Below are 18,455 nucleotides of genomic sequence, written 5' to 3'. Positions count from 1 at the left end.
GGTTGCCATTTCCTATGTGCAGAGTTAATCACAAACCTCTGGTACATGTGTACTTATGCAGACTGCTAGTAATATCTTTTATACATGTTCTGTTTGTTGGGACTATTTCCTAATACTTTAGTAGACATGCACACACAAATGTGCATGTGTACACACATGCATATGTGTGTGTGTGTGTGTGTGTGTATGGGTGCCTTTTCAGGCAGAGAATAGCCTTAATTCTAATGAGACATCAATGGAGGATGTAAACACTTAAGATTCTTTTAGTAAGAAGGGGCTTTAAATGTCATGTGGGACACCTGCCAGATTTTAAGCTTAAATCTTTCATGATACTATGAAAGTTATGTTTATTATTGGTGTCTGTTAATGTTTACTATGTGGCAAGCACAGTGCTAACTGAACCACATATACCATCTCATTTATTTTTCATAATGACACTGTGATACTTTTATCCCTGCCACATAGAAGAGGGCACTACAGGTTTGGAGAGGTTAAGTAATCTGCTGTTGGTTATACCACAAGTAAATGACAGAGCCTGAACTGATTCTGGGTTATCCAGCTCTTAAACATCTCCCTCCACTGTCCGCCAGATCCCACCAGGTGGCAGACCAGCCTAGGCACGAACCTTCAAATGATGGCAGCCACATCCCTTCCCAAGGCACTCAATTCCTGTGGACAGTCCACATTTCTTCAGGGTCTTAGTTACTTCCATAGTTTCTTTTTCTCTTTCACAAGAAGTTTTCAGTGGCCTACCCCTGGAATTTTCAGTATATACATGCTGTTTTACCCAATTATAACCTACTTGGAAAGAGAAAAAATATCAACTATGATAACTATGAATTGCCTTCCATAGATTTCTAGTTTAGTTCCAACCCCAGTAAGAATGGTTAATATTTCAACTTCCAGTGATAAGTATTAGTTATTTACTCCAGGAGGGTTATTCCTAGGAACTCTCTTCACCTGCAAACATGAAGAATAGAGAGTACTGCTCCTAACCACACCACAGGACTGAGAAATAAATAACAATAGTACAAAGTTGTGGATTTCTGTTCTGAAGGGGAGCCTCAAAGTTGTTTGATTACAAACATGATTTCTAAAGCTTTAGATTGCAGCAGAGTATAAGGAGGAGGCACCCCATAGACTCATACTGCCATCAAATTGTGTTACTCCCTTCCAGAGGAAGTGCAGCTGTGTCTCCAGCCCTACAGAAGGTGTCAACTCCTTGGATAGTTCTTCAGGACTGCTTATGATCTAATCCAACTTGTCTTTTCATTTTTTCCTAGTTCGTTCCAATAGGCCATCCTCCTCATCCTTCACCCCCACCGTTATAAGTCACCACTGGGAAGTGTGTATCTCCCCATCCCAGAATCATTCTTCCCCTCTGGTCTCTCACTACAGCACACTGATCATGTGCCTACTGGTCACCTCTTTTGAGTTTGATGAGGGGTCTTGGGATCTTAATCATGCTGGTGATTTTCAAGACCTGGGTACACAGTTCAAAAAGACAAAGCTTTAAGTCATTAGAGGAGTTTCCCACTCACTGTGCTTAAAATAGGGGTTTTGAATTTAAAGAGTTTCTCTGTTTTTTAAAGAAAATTTCACTCACGTTATTGTTGTTCTGTCTCTCAGTTGTGTCCGACTCCGCAACCCCATGGACCGCAACACGCCAGGCTTCACTGTCCTTCACCATGTAATGCTGGACCAGTGAAGGGCCAGCTAGGTTCTATATCTTGTATTGTTACATTGTATTGCTACCTATTGTTTAATGGATTTTTAGCTTCAGTTGTTTTCTTCTGCTTTCCCTACAGATGTGCTTTCCCACCTGCCCTGTTCTTGCTCAGCCTGACAAGGAGGGGTACATTTCTATCAGTGATCCATTACTTTACACAGATTAAGTTAATGAGTGCTTATGTGCTCTTAGTATGCCATACCTCCATCTCAAGGCTCTCCCTGTGAAGAGACACATTTTTGGTTTGGAGCATGTTGCATTCACTCCTTCAGGGTGTTAAAGATAAATTTCACTTTGACAAGTGTCCAAAAAATGACTAAATTATTGGTTTAGTCAAGCTGCATTAGGTATGGTTTTTCCCTCCATAGTTGTATTATAATTTTTTAAATATATATTTGAGAAAAGAGTAAAGAAATCATTCGTAATCCCTTCATATCTAGTCACGGTGGTGCTGGTTTAGTCACTAAGTCATGTTTGACTCTTGCGACCCATGGACTGTAGCTCATCAGGCTTTTCTCTGTCCATGGGATTCTCCAGGCAAGAAGACTAAAGTGGGTTGACATTTCTTTCTCCAGGGGATCTTCCCAACCCAAGGTTTGAACCCAGATCTCCTGCATTGTAGGTAGATTTTTAACCAACTGAGCCACCAGGGAAGCCCCCATATCTAGAAGGAGTAAATACATCCCTAATTCCCAACCATATACTCCAACTGAACAGTCCCATGTTAATTTTCAAAAATATGAATATTCTGTGTGATTATGATTCCTAAGTATTAAAAAAAATGCATAGAAAAAAGGCAGAAAGAAAACAGTCTTAAATAAAATCTTATGGTTGGGAATCAGGGTATGTTTACTCCTTCTTGGGGAGGATCATCAGATTTTCAGAGTTCTTTGACCTTAAAATGGTTATCCTCTAGCTTCACAGTAAAGTCCAAGTCTTTAGCCACGTGCTTTCAAAAATTTAACAATATTTTCTGGATTATTTACTTCCTTTTTCATTATAAAAAGTATATAACATAAAATTTACCCTCTTAACAAAATTTTAAGTGTAAGCATAGTGTTGTTAACTATAAGCCCATTGTAGTACTGCAGATCTCTAGAATCTTTTCTTCTTCGTGACTGAAACTTTATGCCAACTGAACAGCAACTCATCATTTCTCCTTCCTCCCAGGTCCTGGTAACAATCATTCTACTTTCTGCTTCTATGCATTTTACTACTTTAGCTGCCTCATGCAGGTAGAATCATGTATTATCTGTCCTTCTGTGACTAGCTTTTCTCACTTTGCATGATGTCCTCCAAGTTCATCCATTTTGTTGCACAAGGCAGAATTTCCTACCTTTTTAAGACTGAACAATATTCCAGTATGGTATGTATGTGGGTTTATATGTACACACTACATTTTCTTTTTTTATGCATTCATTGATGGAAAATTAGATTGTTTCCACTTCTTTACTACTGTGAATCATGCTGCAGTGAACATGGGAGTGCAAATGTCTCTTCAATTCTGTTTTCAGTTCTTTTAGATGAATCCGCAGAAGTGTGGCTGTTGGATCATATTTTTTAGTTTTTCAGGGGTCTTCATATTGGCTGTCCCATTTTACATCCCTCCTCAACTGTGCACAGGAATTCTAGTTTCTTCACTTCCTTGCTAACACTTGTCATATTCAATTTTTTGATAGTGGCCAATGTAATATGTGTGAGGTGGTATCTCATTGCAGCTTTGATTTGCATTTTCCTGATGGTCTATGACGTTACCTTTTCATGTACCTGTTGATCATTGTATGTCTTCTTTGAAGAAATGGCTATTCAAGTCCTTTGCCGACTCTTAAATCCGGTCATTTTCACTGAGTTGGGGTTCCATTATTTATTTGGATATTAACTTCTTTTCAGATATGGTTTACAAATATTTTCTCCCATTTCATAGGTTGCCTCTTGTGTTGTTTCCTTGGGTATGCAGGAGCTTTTCATTTTAATGTAGTTCCACTTGTCTACTTTGCTTTTGTTGCCAGTGCTTTTGGTATCATATCCAAGCCATCATTGACAAGACCCTGTGTGTTTAAGTCTTAATGCCTTTTTAGTTGATTTTTGCCTATGGTGTAAAATATAGGTATAGTTTTATTCTTTTGCATGTGGATATCCACGCTTTCCAGCACCATTTGTTGAAGAGAATCATTTGTTCTTTGTGTTCTCTAATTGTAGACATCAGTTTGAAGTCATCTCAACTAGTGAACGTCTTTGGGCATAAAGATTTTTTTGGTTTTTAAGATTATTAAATTTATCTTAGGATAAATTTACGTAATAAGAATGACTGAATAACATATAGAAGCATTCAGGGTTCTTGATATTTATTGCTGAATTGCTTACCAAAAAAATTATAGCAGTTTACACTCGCATCAGCTGGTGACTCTTACTTTTCCATTTTATCACACTCTCACCAGCATGGAGCAGTTTGTCTAAAACCAAAAAAAAAAAAAAAAATAGAAGGAATATAGAAGTTATGATTTTTATTAAGTACAGACATGTAATTCTGTTCTTTTATTTTGTATTTCTTTGCCACTGCTAGTAACGTGGAACATCATCAGCCATGTATGTTTCTTGTCTGAATTGTCAGGCCCAGTATGTAAAGTTCCTGTTATTACTGGGAAAACGTTAATTACAATGATGATGCAAGGGGTATGAACATAAGTAGGCAGACTCATCAAATATTATTGGAGGAGTTCAAAAGTGTTTGAAACAAGAGTTCCCACTTCCTGTCCACAAGACCAGAGGGAAGTATGGGAAGGAAGAGTTAATTAGCTCCCCACCAGGTTTCTTTTTGATAAAATGGGGATAAGAATAAAGCCTTCATAAGGCTGATGAAAAGTAAGTGGAATTACACTGAGTAACTTGTTCAGAACATAGTAGGTGTGCAGTACATGCTGGCCCTTTCATCGCCTCTTCCCTTGTACCTTCAGCTGTTTCTGCACTTGCATGCTGGGCACAAGTACAGGCTGCTTAGAAACACACTTTAATGATACTTCTTAGACTGCCATAGTCTGAAGAGGTATAGCCAGAGAGAGTAACAGTGGCGCTACAGTGCCCCGACCTGGAGTGCCCACAGGTTCTCCTCAGCCTCCGGACCTGGAAGAGGCTCTAGCACGATCCGGCTGCAGCTGTTGTCTTCATGAATTTCTAGTTTGTAACTGCTGGCTAAGTCCTTCACTTGTGACTGATTAAGAGTTACCCATTTCTGACCTCTGCCTTGTACCCTTATTCTAGCACAGTCATTCCTACTTGCCACCACCAAAAAACTCCCAAACCAAACACCAACAAACTAATTAATAATGATTTATTATTTTTATAGCAATAAACAGGTTTTTTCCCTCCTATTACAATCTTATGTGAATCCTCAGTGAACAAAGTAATTAAAAGTAGAATCACTCTGGTTGAAACTGGGACGAGAAGGCTGGTAGCCCTGCAGCCCCAAGGCACCTCTTAATACAGTTTAAAAAATAACAGAAGCCTGGGAGCCATCCCCATCACCACAGGACAATCCCAAACTCGTGAGGTCCCACCCATAGAACAGGAGGCCCCACACCCATTCTGAGCCCTGGGGGGTTGGAGTACTTGGGTGCTGTGGGTGAAGCTGTTGAGGGAGAAAAATCAAGAAAAATCACCAGGACCAAAGGGGAAAAACTTTCTTCTTCATCTAGCCCCAAATCCCAGTGCTGCTAAATCTCAGGCTTGTCTTCCTGGGCCCCCTCCAGGGCCCTGAAGGGGGTGCATAGGCATCCTGAGGGTGCTGGCGGAAAGGGGCTTGCCACACTCCTGACCCTTAGTCAGCAACAGGGCAGCCTGGGCGCCTGCCACAGAACTTTGAGGTGAGGGTCTAGTTTTTAAATGACAAAGGAGTATGCAAGGAAAGGCGTAAGAAAATGTAGAGGGAAGAATGAAGAATGTTATGACAGAAATGCACTCCCATTAAAAATTTGCATTTTTTTAAAAAGAAAAGTTCATCTCATGTTAATCTAAAATTTCATGGGGATTTCTAGAGGTTTGTGGGGAAAAGCATCCTGGTAAATGTATATGCTAATGGCGTATCCACGGGACCTTGTTATAGTGATGGAAATTCTGTTTCTTGCAAACACTAATGTAATCCTCCCTTTATAGCTTAGTAAAGCTGATTGACAGAGTATAAAATTGCTTTTTAATCGAATTTAGGAAACAAAATGTGTCGTGGGTTTTAGCATTTAAAAGTGCTTGAAGCATGGAAGCAGAAACTCAGAATACCCTGGCAGATTGTCTATGATATTGTATGTCAATGGCACATTTCAGAAATATTATTATTTCAATATAAGTTTCTTTGACTTGAGTCATATTTTGTTCCAAAGCTTTTTTTGGATTAGAGAAAGGAGAATGTATTGTGGAAATAGGACCCAGGGAAAAATGAACACAAACCAGTTTTTAGCCACATTTCTCAAAAACAGAAAGTTTCTAAGAGGTCTTTCTCTTTAACAAAAAGCAGTGTAGCTGCTTCCACAGAGGACACTCTCACCGAGAACCCCGCCTTCCCCCCGCTCATCCCATCTGATGTTTCCTCAGCCTTTGGTCCCACTGACCACTTTCTATATCGAGGTCATCTTGGCTCCGTGGCCCTTCTCCCTGTGCTGCCTCTCTGGGCTCTGCTGCTGCAGCACTTCCTCCCTGCCCTCCCTCAGGGTGGTCCTCAGTCCTCTCCTTTCCTTCTGGAAGCCTTCCTGGGAGACCTCGTGTACTCCTGCGTCTTCAGCCTCTCTGCTCCCCGCACAGCCAGACCAGCATGCCTTCACTCCTCCCTTCAGGCCATCACTCCAGAGGTGTTTTGTAGGCACTTCAGCTGTTTTTGTTTCCTTCCCACCACTAAGCCTCTTCCTTCTCTGGTGTCTTTATCTTAGCTGATGATCTCCCATTATGGTAGTTTCCTAAACTAGAAATATCTCAATCACCTTGAGACCTTCTCTCATCCTTAGACTCAGCCAGGTGGCAAGTTCAGGGGAAGTCCCCCTCTTCAGTCTCATCGGCCCTCCCTTGGACAGGAGCTTTTTAAGACTTTGCTAACCTTAGTCTGTTCCCTATCTGGTGCTGCTACACATGACTTGCCCATTTCTTTATGGAGAAACTTTGGTACAAACTGTACCAACTCTCTTCCCAAGGCCTACTGCAGGGGTTTTCAGACTCTGCCTAGGAGCTATTGGAGTCTTCAGTCCTTCTTGGGTGCTTTCCTTAAGATTCCCCCACAGCTTTGTTTTACATTAACTTCACATTCTGTGTTACGTTTCTTTTTTTCTTCAAAACAGAATTTTCAGGGTCTCACAGTTCGAAAACCACAGAATAACTCAGGGCAAAGGTTGTACTCTGGGGCAAATCACGCAAGGCCTTTTACATCCACGTTTCCTGCTTCACTCCCTGGAGAGTAGCATGAAACCTGAGTTCCAGGATAGGTTCCATCACACACAAATCGTGCAACCCTGGACAAGCTATTTAACTTCCCAAAGTGCCCGTTTTTTTCACCTGTAAAATAGGAATAATAGTATCAGCTCCCTCACACAGTTGTAAGGAGTACCTGAGATAAGTATGCTTGACATGTGTTAGCGCTTCATCAGAGTTGGCCATTCCCATCAGCTTAGTACTCAAGCCCTTCAAGACTGCAAACCCATTATGGCCTGTGATGCTTTGGCCCAGCCTTACAGTGGCTTCTGCCTCCCCTCATCTTTACAGTTAAACTCTTGTTTATTTAGTAAGACTGACTCATATTTTCCTCTTTCTGTGAAGCTCTCCCAGAGACAGTGTTCCTCATTTGCTTCCTTAGTACTAAGTATATGCCTCTTACTAAGACAGTCATCATGTTGAATTTTATTGTTTCTTTGTCTGTACATGTGTGCACACATGCATGTTTACACACACACACACTCTCTCTCTCTCTCTCTCTCTCACACACACACACACACACACTCACACTCCTACAAAGATTAGAGGTCACCAAGGTGGGGACCTGACCTGATCATGTCCATGCACTTGAGGTGACTTGTGGATGTGCCTATATCTGTGCCCCTGGGGTAAACTATGGGGTCCTCCCACATGTGTCATTGGAGAACACTGTGGCCCCTGCTATGGGCTTCCAAGGTGGTACAGAGCCTGCTTGCCAGTGCAAGAGCTGCAGGAGATCCAGGTTCCATCCCTGGGTCAGGAAGATCCCCTGGAGGAGGAAATGGCAACTCACTCTAGTATTCCTGGTCTGGAGAATCCCATGGACAGAGGAGCCTGGGGGGCTACAGTCCATAGGGTTGCAAAGAGTCAGATACAACTGGGCACGTATGCATAACAGTGACCACTGCTATATCTGTGCCCTTGGGGGACAGCACGCCCATAACTTTTCTTGGGATATACCGTGGACATGCTGTATTTTATGAGTGAAGCGAAGTAGCTGATGAATAGATAAGTGAACCAGCAAGAAGCAGCGAGCTTGAGAAGAGGACCCCTGGGTGGTACTACAGCTCACCCGGCTGAATTTGGCACTTCAGCTTTGCTTTGTGCTTGTCTTCGTACTGGTCAGTTGGTGACCCCTGGCAGCCAGTTCTCTTTAGCTGAACTGCTACTGCTATAAAATTGCCGAAGTGTTTTATCGAGAAACAGATTAAATCATCTGTGGGACATAGATCCACAGGAAACACAACTTCCCTCCACAGTAATTTAAATACTTCATTTGTTTGTTGGTTAGCAAAAAATAGCTTCTATTTAATGAATACTCCTGTGCCAGGAACTGTGTGAATGCTTTGCAAATATTATCCTATGTAGTGTACAGAAGTTAAAGCAGCAAGAGGGTATTTTTATTATTCTGTTTTAACAGATGAGCAAACTGAGTTTGAAAAAATTACATAACTTGTCTGAGGTCTCTTAGCAGAATAGTGGAGACGGGATCCAAGCAGCAGTTTAAGGGAGCAGGGAGCAAATGAGCAGTGGGACGGGGCGAAGGACTGCACACCTGAGGCCCCGCTGCAGCACGGTCAGAGCAAGCCCTGGTCCCCTTCAGGCATCTCTGTTCTATTCCAGCGTGTGTCTTGCTGACTCCAGGGAGTGGACATCACTGAAACTCAGAATATGCAGCATGGCTTCTCAGTCAGTCAGTCAGCCAGTTCAGTCGCTCAGTCGTGTCCGACTCTTTGCGACCCCATGAATCGCAGCACGCCAGGCCTCCCTGTCCATCACCAGCTCCTGGAGTTTACTCAAACTCATGTCCATCGAGTCGGTGATGCCATCCAGCCCTCTCATCCTCTGTCGTCCCCTTCTCCTCCTGCCCCCAATCCCTCCCAGCATCAGGGTCTTTTCCAATGAGTCAACTCTTCGCATGAGGTGGCCAAAGTACTGGAGTTTCAGCTTCAGCATCAGTCCTTCCACTGTAGCACTAGTTTATTCTCTGAGCCCTTTACTGATGTTTTTAACACATCATTTCTAAGCTTAACGCCTCTTTCAGAGCCAGTTGCACCAGAGCACTGAAGACATGAAAAATTGATCTCCTGGTTATCTTGTTTGTTTGTGTGGTTTGCTTTTTATGTTTCTGATGCAAGTCTAGAAAATAGTTTTGTTATTATATACACACACACACATGCACATACATATATATGTAGAGAGACAGAAAATATTAAAATGCTTATTACAGAAAACTTGGAAAGCATAGAAAAAGTGGAAAAATTAATCTCCATAAGATCAAGTATTTTCCACCATTAACATTCAATCTGTGACCTTCCAATGCTTTTAATTACTACATGTACATTTGTATTACCAAAATCACAATCTGTATGATACATTTGTTTTGTTCTTTCTTCATTTAGTGATATGTCATGAACATTTTCTCATGCTAATAAATATTCTTCCACTACCTGATTTTGGATGAGGAACATGATAGGCTTCATCTAAATGTATTGTAGTCTCATAATTTGTTCCCTCTCATTTTCTTTAATCCCATGTTTTTGCCAGTTATTTTCATAGGACTTCTGCTGTTACCAGTGTTGAAAATCCAAAAAGGGAGTATGGACTGTTTGGCATTAATATCTGTGTGAAGGAAACATGTCGGAATCATGTTCACTCTAATTATTATAGAATTTTAAGACCTTAACAGAAGAGATCTGAGCAGTCACCTGGGGTAGCCTATGACAGGGCACCTCCCTCCTACACCATTCCCAACAGGTGAACCAGCCTCTGCTCACAGACCTCCATAAGCAGACACCACTCAGCTCCTCTTCATCTGTGCTAATGTGTTATGTTCCTATCTTGAGCTTAGGAGAGCAAGATTCTGACACAAATAGATTTTGAAAAGTTGCTTCCGAAACCTTTAGAAGCATGTGCTTCAAGTGCAATGTGATTTGAGAATTTGGGAAGGAAGTCAGAGGCAGGATGGCAGGCAAGATAGCGCAGAATGCTGGCCTAGCTAATTGAAACCAAGGCACTGCTGCAGACAGGCAGGGAGTGTTCTCTGATTTGCAAGCTACAGTTATTCTAATTGATTTCTGCATAGTTGTGGATAGGGATCTGCCCTTTCCATTTATTCTTCTCTCGACAAGTAAGATGTGAAATGTTGTTCCATGCCTTTCTAATTTAAATGTTGCACATGTTGAGGACTAATCTTGCCAACCACTTTAAACCAGGCCAGAAACATAACACACTGTTGTTATTAGTCTTCATTATTTGGTTAGAGCCAACATTTTGTTTGAAACCATGCTGCAGTATAAATCTCCTTTATAGACAAAACCTGCTTATGCCATAAAGTAGATGCAATGGGAAGGCAGCTGAGTTTTCTTGGTGAGCTGCACTCCTTCGTCTCATGAGGCTGTTAAGGCCAGGGATGCTCATTTTGAGAGACTTCTTGGGAAATGAGATTCATGTTCTTTGGGATCTCATACCTGAGCTGAGACATATAACTAATCTAAGATGGTGTGTGAAAAGTACACATACACAGAGATCAGAGGGAGTTAGAGGAGAAACAGAGCATTACCTCACAGCCCATACTGGGGGCTGTGGACAGTGTCCTTGAAGCCACATGCACCACGTTCAGTCAACAGGCTGAGTAAACCAGCTGTCTCATACACATGTGCACTACTGCTTTCCAGATATTATGTAGGCACCCTGGTGGCCAGTAATATTTTTAAATGAATTCTTGTATTATTACTATTTATTGTAACTTTCTGCCTTATTGTGTATTTTTGATCAGTAGATTTGACACACATCTGTGAAATTTTTTCATGTTATAAATGGTTTCGATTACTTGAAGATTAGAAACTTCCATTGTTTGAATCAATGCTGTCCACTAGGACTTTCTTTTTTTTTTTTTTTTTATTAGTTGGAGGCTAATTACTTCACAACATTTCAGTGGGTTGTTATCACGGAAATATCTCTGCCTTGTCCAGTAGTATAGTCACTAACTCCATACAGCACTTCAGGACTTGAAATATGGCTAGTGGGAACTGAGGAACTGAATTTTTAATTTAATTTTATTTTAATTAATAAATAGATACACATTAAATAGAGGATACCACATTGGAGAACACAGATCTATTGTATCCCTTTGTAGATAATTTTCTAGAGGTCCTCCCTCCTTCCCCAAGTTCTTTCTGCCACACCCCTTCCTGGTTTGTTGAGGCTTCTACCCACTTGTGGGTGTCTACCAGGCCACTTCTTCTCAGGTGCTCCTATTCCTGAAGGTTCTTTAGCCCAAGAGAAGGGTTCTCTCACAGATGCTTAATGATATGATTTTGAAAGCCTTTCCTAATCATAGAAATGAAAAGGAATGGTAAGTTACACTTTTCTTTCAACCACCATCCAATCCTTAGGAATTTGAGGTTTCTATTTTCCTGGGATACATGAGATAGGGGTTTTCATATTTAGTTTGTTTCAAAGGTCGTATAACATGATCTTTCTTTAAAAGTTGACTGCTTGGTAGGCCGTAAATAATTATTAGAAACTCAGAAATCAAAATCTTATTCTAGGGCACTCATTAAGCAAGAAATTTTCCCTTTCCTTTGCTCTCTTGATGATTATTGAGAGTGACCAGAAGGTCTTCCTTCTCTAACTTTGAAAAAATATCAATACAGCTCAGAGCATTTTATAAGTTATGACTCTTGGGACCTTCTAAGATCATCATGGGCAGTGGCACCATATGATATAATAACTTCTGTTAAGGTAAAATCACAAGATGATAGCCAAATATCTCTGAATGTAAAATTCACCTTTGTATTTATATTATGATTGATATTTATTATAGATACAGTGCTAGTACGATTAGTAGGTAATTCAAAATCATTATCTTTCCCAAAAGATGTGTGTTGTGCAGTGTTTTAAAGCAAGATGAAGGCAGAAAGCAATAACATGTAGAATTCAAAAAAGCATATGAACTCATACCCAGGGAGCTCTCATCAAACTAATGACCACCTTTCATGGACCAGCCTGGGAAGAGGTGTTTCTCTGGAGGAGGGCCTTCAAACCCACCCGCTCCACAAGGGTGAAGGTGCAGGCTGCTCTCTGCTGCCCTCGGTTGAGCCTTCTCACTTCCTGCTCTTCCTGCTTTGAAGCTCTGAGTTCTCTTCAGATATCAGACCCAGAGCAAGGGAAGTTTCATTTGCTGAGCCCAGAGGCCAGAATATGTCCACCCGGCTCCTGCTGGGCAGTGTGCCCTGACACCGAACACGCCGAGAGGCAAGGAAGCTTAAGGCCACTGCACCCCTGGGCCCAGCGTGCACAGTGAGATGAGAGGGAAACGCTGATGGGTGTCTCGTGATCTCCGTTCTGTGTCTTTGGATTCTTCCACTCTTCACCCTCTGTCATAAATTTCCTCCAACACATGAATCCAGACAGTTGTTTCTGACATTAAAGTTGTGTTGGACTTCTCTTCTCATAGCACCTCCATTCGCCGTGGTGGTGCTGTTTTCATGAAACACATGCCTCTGTGGCCTGCTAATCTCCTTTTGATAGGAGATACCTGGGTTGTTGCGACTGTGGTTGGCAGTTGGGTGTGTGTCTGTGTGCTGGGGACAGATCCCAAGGGGAGGCGGTGAGGAGTGGAGCATGGGGAATGCCAGCCAGCAAAGACCAGTGAGCTTTTGCAAATATAAAATACCAGCCTGAATTTGCTTCCCTTTCTATTCTGTAGTAAACACAAAAGAATACAGATGGAAACTTAGTCTTCTATGAGCCCCCAGGAAGAATATCCATCCTCTCCCTGTGCTCTTGAGGCCCCTGAAGTGTTTGAAAGGAGCCAGAGGAAGAACATGCTTTGGGGTCTGTTCTGCTCCCTCCGTCTGGGCCTTCCTGTGCCCAGGTTGCCACCCCTCCTTCTCCAGCATCTGAGGAGCTACAGGTGACCCTTTCCACAGGACCCTGGCCTTCTCCGTAGTAGATCTGTGTAGGGAAACTAATGGGCAGTGCTCGGCATCCCTGTCTCTCTACTGCAGTTGGTTTAGACTTATGACTTCTTAACCTTCATGTGTTTGCTTCATGTATTTTCCTTCTGGTTACAAAATTATGCCAAATGATCGTATCTTCTAAATTTTCCTTTTTCTGCTTGAGTCTATATGTATATATTTCTTTGATTAGAATATCTTAGCCTGAAAGCCTCTGATCTTCACTGTAGGAAACTAGTACAAGGCTAATTATCTGTCAGCAAACTTTGGATTGCTAGATGTTTCCGTAATTGCCCTCAAATGTGGTATTGAGGTTGCAGGTTTGAGGAAACACTTATGAACAGTGGCTTTGGGGAAATTAACCTTCCATTTTCAATACTGAATTCCAAATTACTGTGTATTAACGCATCTGTCTCCTGCCTCTTTTAAAATTTCAGTACCTACTAGAAATGAAAAGCTTAATCCTGCCCCCAGAACACATCCTGAAGCGAGGGGACAGTGAAGCGATAGCATATGCGTTCTTCCATCTGGCGCACTGGAAGAGGGTGGAAGGAGCTTTGAATCTTCTCCATTGCACATGGGAAGGCAGTAAGTAATTTTCTTTCTTTGAAACATTTTGTTTTAAAAGCATGAAAACATGCTAAAGCTGTTTTTGCCCTGAGCATTTGTGATGAATGATGAAGATTTACATATCTATAGCTGTGCTCTGTGATATTCCATCACAGAGATGTGGTTAATTACTCAGGCTCTCTGGTTTCCCAGTGGTGGTGGGTGTTATTGTGATGTTGCCTCTGCACCTCAAAAAGGCACGTTTACACAGTGGAGGGGTGGACCTGGGCTGTTCCAGCAGTCATGCTGTGCTTAGGTGCTCAGTCGTGTCCGACTCTTTGCAACCTGCCAGGCTCCTCTGTCTATGGGAATTCTCCAGGCAAGAATACTGGAATGGGTTGCCATGCCCTCCTCCAGGGGATCTTCCCAACCCAGAGATCAGAGGAGCACTCTACTCCTGCAAACTCTCCTTGGAGACCCAGACAGCCCCTCGGCATCATGGGAGTCTTTGGCATGGAGCCAGGCCCCTTGCTGGGCTCTGATGACCCCTTCCAGATGGCCTTTCTGGGAGGGCTGGCTGAAGAGCCACAGTTATCCTCCAGGAGAGCTTGGCTGGCCACACAAAAGGGAGCAGCAGTTATGCTTCAGGACAACGGGACCCTAGTGTGGTGGCAGCGGTAGCCTTGTGTGTTGAGGAATAAGTGCCTGTTAGCTGGATGCGGGGATACATTGATCTGAGCAGCTGCTGGCATCATTCTGTGTGAGAAGGAGTGGCTGCAGTGGTGGGTGAGACATGCTCCCGGCCCCAGAGAAGCATCTCATTCAATTGGAAGGAGTAACCAGCAGCATCAGCAGCTGCTCAATGATTTTTCAGACGGGAGAGACCTATGGGGTGGAGCAGTCATGGGTAACCTTATGGATCATATGAGATTTGAACCAAGCCTTGAAGAACTAGGACAGTTTTCTAAGCAAGGACACTGTGAACAGTGCTAAGTGTGTGTGTGTGGGAGCTGTCAGGGAGAATGAAAAGGACTCAAGATTGTGAATTATTGAATATGTATATTGACACTGTTATCATAAATTTAAGCAAAACAAGCATAACATGTAGCACGGGTTTTTCCCCCTTCATGGGGGAAAAGAAATTTGAGTCTTCTGATAATTTTTCCTTAGTTCACCCCTACTCTGATCAGCCTCACAAGCAAAAGTCTTTTTAGTCCCTTTCACTGTTTATTTTTGTTCCTTCCATTTTCATTTTGCCAATCTTCTACTCTTCCCTTTTCCTGCCCTTCCCTAACCCAGCAGGAATCTAAACTGGTACAGGAAAGGGGTGGGAGCAGTCAAATGAGACAGAGTAAAAGTAACTTGACAGAGATAGGACTCAAGTTGATTGCAAGTTTTTTGTTTAGTTGTTTTGAAAATACTTTTTCAGAGAATTGTAGCCGGTCTAGTTAAATCATTTACTGTTTATAACTTGAGGGGTGGTGACTTGGTAGATATTTCTACACTCACTCTGTAAGTGTAATAACCTACTCCAAGTGTCCTGGTCCTGGTATCTGGATGTGTTAAGACAGCAGACTCTTGCTCAGGGTGTGTGTGGACACATGTACAGTTCTCTCTGGCTTGGGCTTATTGTTGCATTTATGGTGTTCTATACAGATGAGACAAAAGGAATTTTTATTTAAACATGAGAAAGAAAGAGATAAAGCCCAGCAAGACTGAACATGAGAGGCCTTACCTAGTATTAGTCATGGTAAAATTAAATGGACAAATTGGCTTACCAAGTAAGAACATATGTATAGATTCAGTTCAGGCGCTCAGTTGTGTCTGACTCTTTGCGACCCCATGGACTGCAGCACGTCAGGCCTCCCTACCCATCACCAACTCCCGGAGCTTACTCAGACTCATGTCCTTTGAGTTGGTAATATTATCCAACCATCTCATCCTCTGTTGTCCCCTTCTCCTCCCGGCCTCAATCTTTCCCAGCATCAAGGTCTTTTCAAATGAGTCAGTTCTTCACATCAGGTGGCCAAAGCATTGGAGTTTCAGCTTCAACATCAGTCCTTCCAATGAATATTCAGGACTGATTTCCTTTAGGATGGGACTGGTTGGATCTCCTTGCAGTCTAAGGGACTGTCAGGAGTCTCCTCCAACACCACAGTTCAAAAGGATCAATTCATTGATACTCAGCTTTTTTTATAGCCCAACTCTCACATCCATACATGACTACTGGAAAAACTAAAGCTTTGACTAGACAGACCTTTGTTGATAAAGTAATGTCTCTACTTTTTAATATGCTGTCTAGGTTGGTTATAACTTTTCTTCCAAGGAGCAAGTGTCTTTTAATTTCATGGCTGCAGTCACCATTGCAGTGATTTTGGAGCCCCAAAACTAAAGTCTGTCACTGTTTCCATTGTTTCCCCATCAATTTGCCATGAAATGATGGGGCTGGATGCCATGATCTTAGTTTTCTGAATGTTGAGTTTTAAGCCAACTTTTTCACTCTCCTCTTTCACTTTCATCAAGAGGCTCTTTAGTTCTTCTTTGCTTTCTGCCATAAGGGTGATATCATCTGCATATCTGAGGTTATTGATATTTGTCCCTGCAATCTTGATTCCAGCTAGTGCTTCATCCAGCCCAGCGTTTCTCATGATGTACTCTGCATATAAGTTAAATAAGCAAGGTGACAACATACAGCCTTGACGTACTCCTTTTTAGATTTGGAACCAGTCTGTTGTTCCATGTCGTTCTTACTGTTGCTTGTTGACCTTCAGTGTATGGATTGGTATCTTGGAAATATAGTAATAGAAGCTTATTGATTGGATCTGATTGATAAGATAGTCCTATAGAAAAGGTCAGAAGAGGGGTGGGGCAAGAAATGATAAAGACACAGTATTAGGAATGGCGTAACTGTAAAAATAAAAAATAATGAAAAAATTCTGTTTGGAAGTTAGTTACCCCATAAATCCAGATAACAATGGGGAGATGCTTTGGAAACAGTGGGAAGGACAGTGACATTGTGAGAGATGGGAAGTGACACAGTGATCCCCACATCAAGCAGTGAGGTACCATTGGGGGGGATGTAATTACCTCAAATTAGATGGGTGGAACACTTTATTAGAATAAAAAGAAATGGTGAGTTTTTAGACATAAAACAGTATGGCAGGGCAGTCAGGGACCTATATGGAAGGCAAACTCTGCATTTAATACTTATAGATAATTAAGAACCAAGCCAGGAAATTACACAGCTGTTCGGTTTTCAAAAAGAGAGTCATACCATTCAGTTTTAGAAAAGAGAACCATGAGAGTGCTTACCAGGTGCTGACTACCTTAGTTAGTAGTTAACTAAGGACCTTAGTAGAGGACCCCAAGAACCTTGAAAAGTGTTTGTGTAACAGTGTAATTCACAGAGGGTTTGCATTTCCATCATTTCATGGACTCCTGATAAAGTTCTGAGTCAGGCAGGACAAAGATGGCCATCTTAGATGTTCAAGAGAGAAGCAGGTTCATTGAAGTGAGCAACCTATTGAACGTCTGCAGGCACTGATGTTAGAATCAGGTTTACTGTGTCTTCGCTGCTCTTTTCTGTAATGCCAGCTATTTAGGCCTTACCTGGATAGATTAAGGAGAAGAGGAGCAAGCCAGCTCTGAAACATTTCTTTAGAAGCCCTCAGTTTATACCACTACTTACATAAGACTGGGGTATTCCTATGCCCTTTCTAATGTTTTGAAAGCTTATCATTCTATATAAAATTATATTTTGTTATTAAATATTGGTTTAAACATTTAAAATACAGAATGAGCCCAATTTTATATTAAAAATACATTCTATGTATGAACAAAGGTAAAAGAAGTTAGAAATAGATATACCTTTAAGTAGATTTTTAAGTGATTTTTTTCTTCATATTCGTATTTTTCAAACTTTCTACAACAACCATATATATTTTCTTCAAGCATAAATACTTATGTGTATATATGTACGTGTGTATATATGTATATACATGTATTTAAAAAACAATCTTTCATTACAAACAGTTTTGTCTTTGTTTAAAAAAAACAAAGCTATAAATCTGTCTTGAAATTTAGGAGAAAGAATTACCGCTCCAACTTCAGGCAGTTGTGTGCAATTGTTTGACAAGACTTCTAGATCTGTGTCCATTCTAAGTTAAGTGGCGGCATCAAAGCTCTGGATTTTAAATCAGAAGACTTGGACTAGAATTCTGGCTCAGCTACCCATTTACTGCTATTAACGTGCCCATTTTTTGAAAACTGTGAAGGGCTGATGACATTGAATGCCACCGCCCTATCCCAGGTCGGTGGGCTTCAGGGCAGGCCTCCGAGGGCTGCTACAGTAAGGGAACCGCTCCTTTTCCCTCTCTGGAGGTCAGTGGGGCTCCCCTAGGCTGCCCGTGCCGAAGCTCAGGAGGCTGCACTTCCTCCAGTTCACCACTGGGTGGCGCCTTTTGACATCTCCAGTCTAGGTTTTCACCTTTAAATCATTTTTTTCTTCATTCTGAAATTTAAGACCATTCCCCAACTCCCTTCCACTTCCTCTTTTTCACTAGAAAGAGAATCCAGGGAGGAAGGTAACAGTACCTAATTTCACTAGGTTCCATGTTAAAAGTGAGTATTCTTTCAAAAATTCACTTTATCTTTTAAAAAAGAATTACAAGCCTTACTTATGTCAATAGTGTTGGTTAGGGGTGGGGATGAAGTATAGTTTTCTTTGCTTTTTAATGAGTTTATTATGTTGGAGCATTAGTCATCTTGTG

The 18,455-nt window shown here is 41.7% G+C and overlaps 1 protein-coding gene across 10 annotated transcripts in view; it reads left to right on the top strand.

The window, feature by feature from the left end:
• The window catches only part of ST7 (suppression of tumorigenicity 7), a 255,042-nt gene that overhangs the window by 217,255 nt on the left and 19,332 nt on the right, over positions 1-18,455 (top strand). For all 10 annotated transcript variants that reach the window (XM_043873360.1, XM_043873358.1, XM_043873363.1 and 7 more), the window contains one exon: positions 13,575-13,725. In XM_043873360.1, coding sequence (XP_043729295.1) covers positions 13,575-13,725 — 151 coding nt within the window. The remainder of the gene's footprint in view (positions 1-13,574; positions 13,726-18,455) is intronic.

Source organism: Cervus elaphus, chromosome 18 (genome assembly GCF_910594005.1).
Source record: "Cervus elaphus chromosome 18, mCerEla1.1, whole genome shotgun sequence".
NCBI lineage: Eukaryota > Metazoa > Chordata > Mammalia > Artiodactyla > Cervidae > Cervus > Cervus elaphus.
The sequence above is the reverse complement of the archived record's forward strand: the minus strand, read 5'-3'. Positions and strand labels throughout refer to the sequence as shown.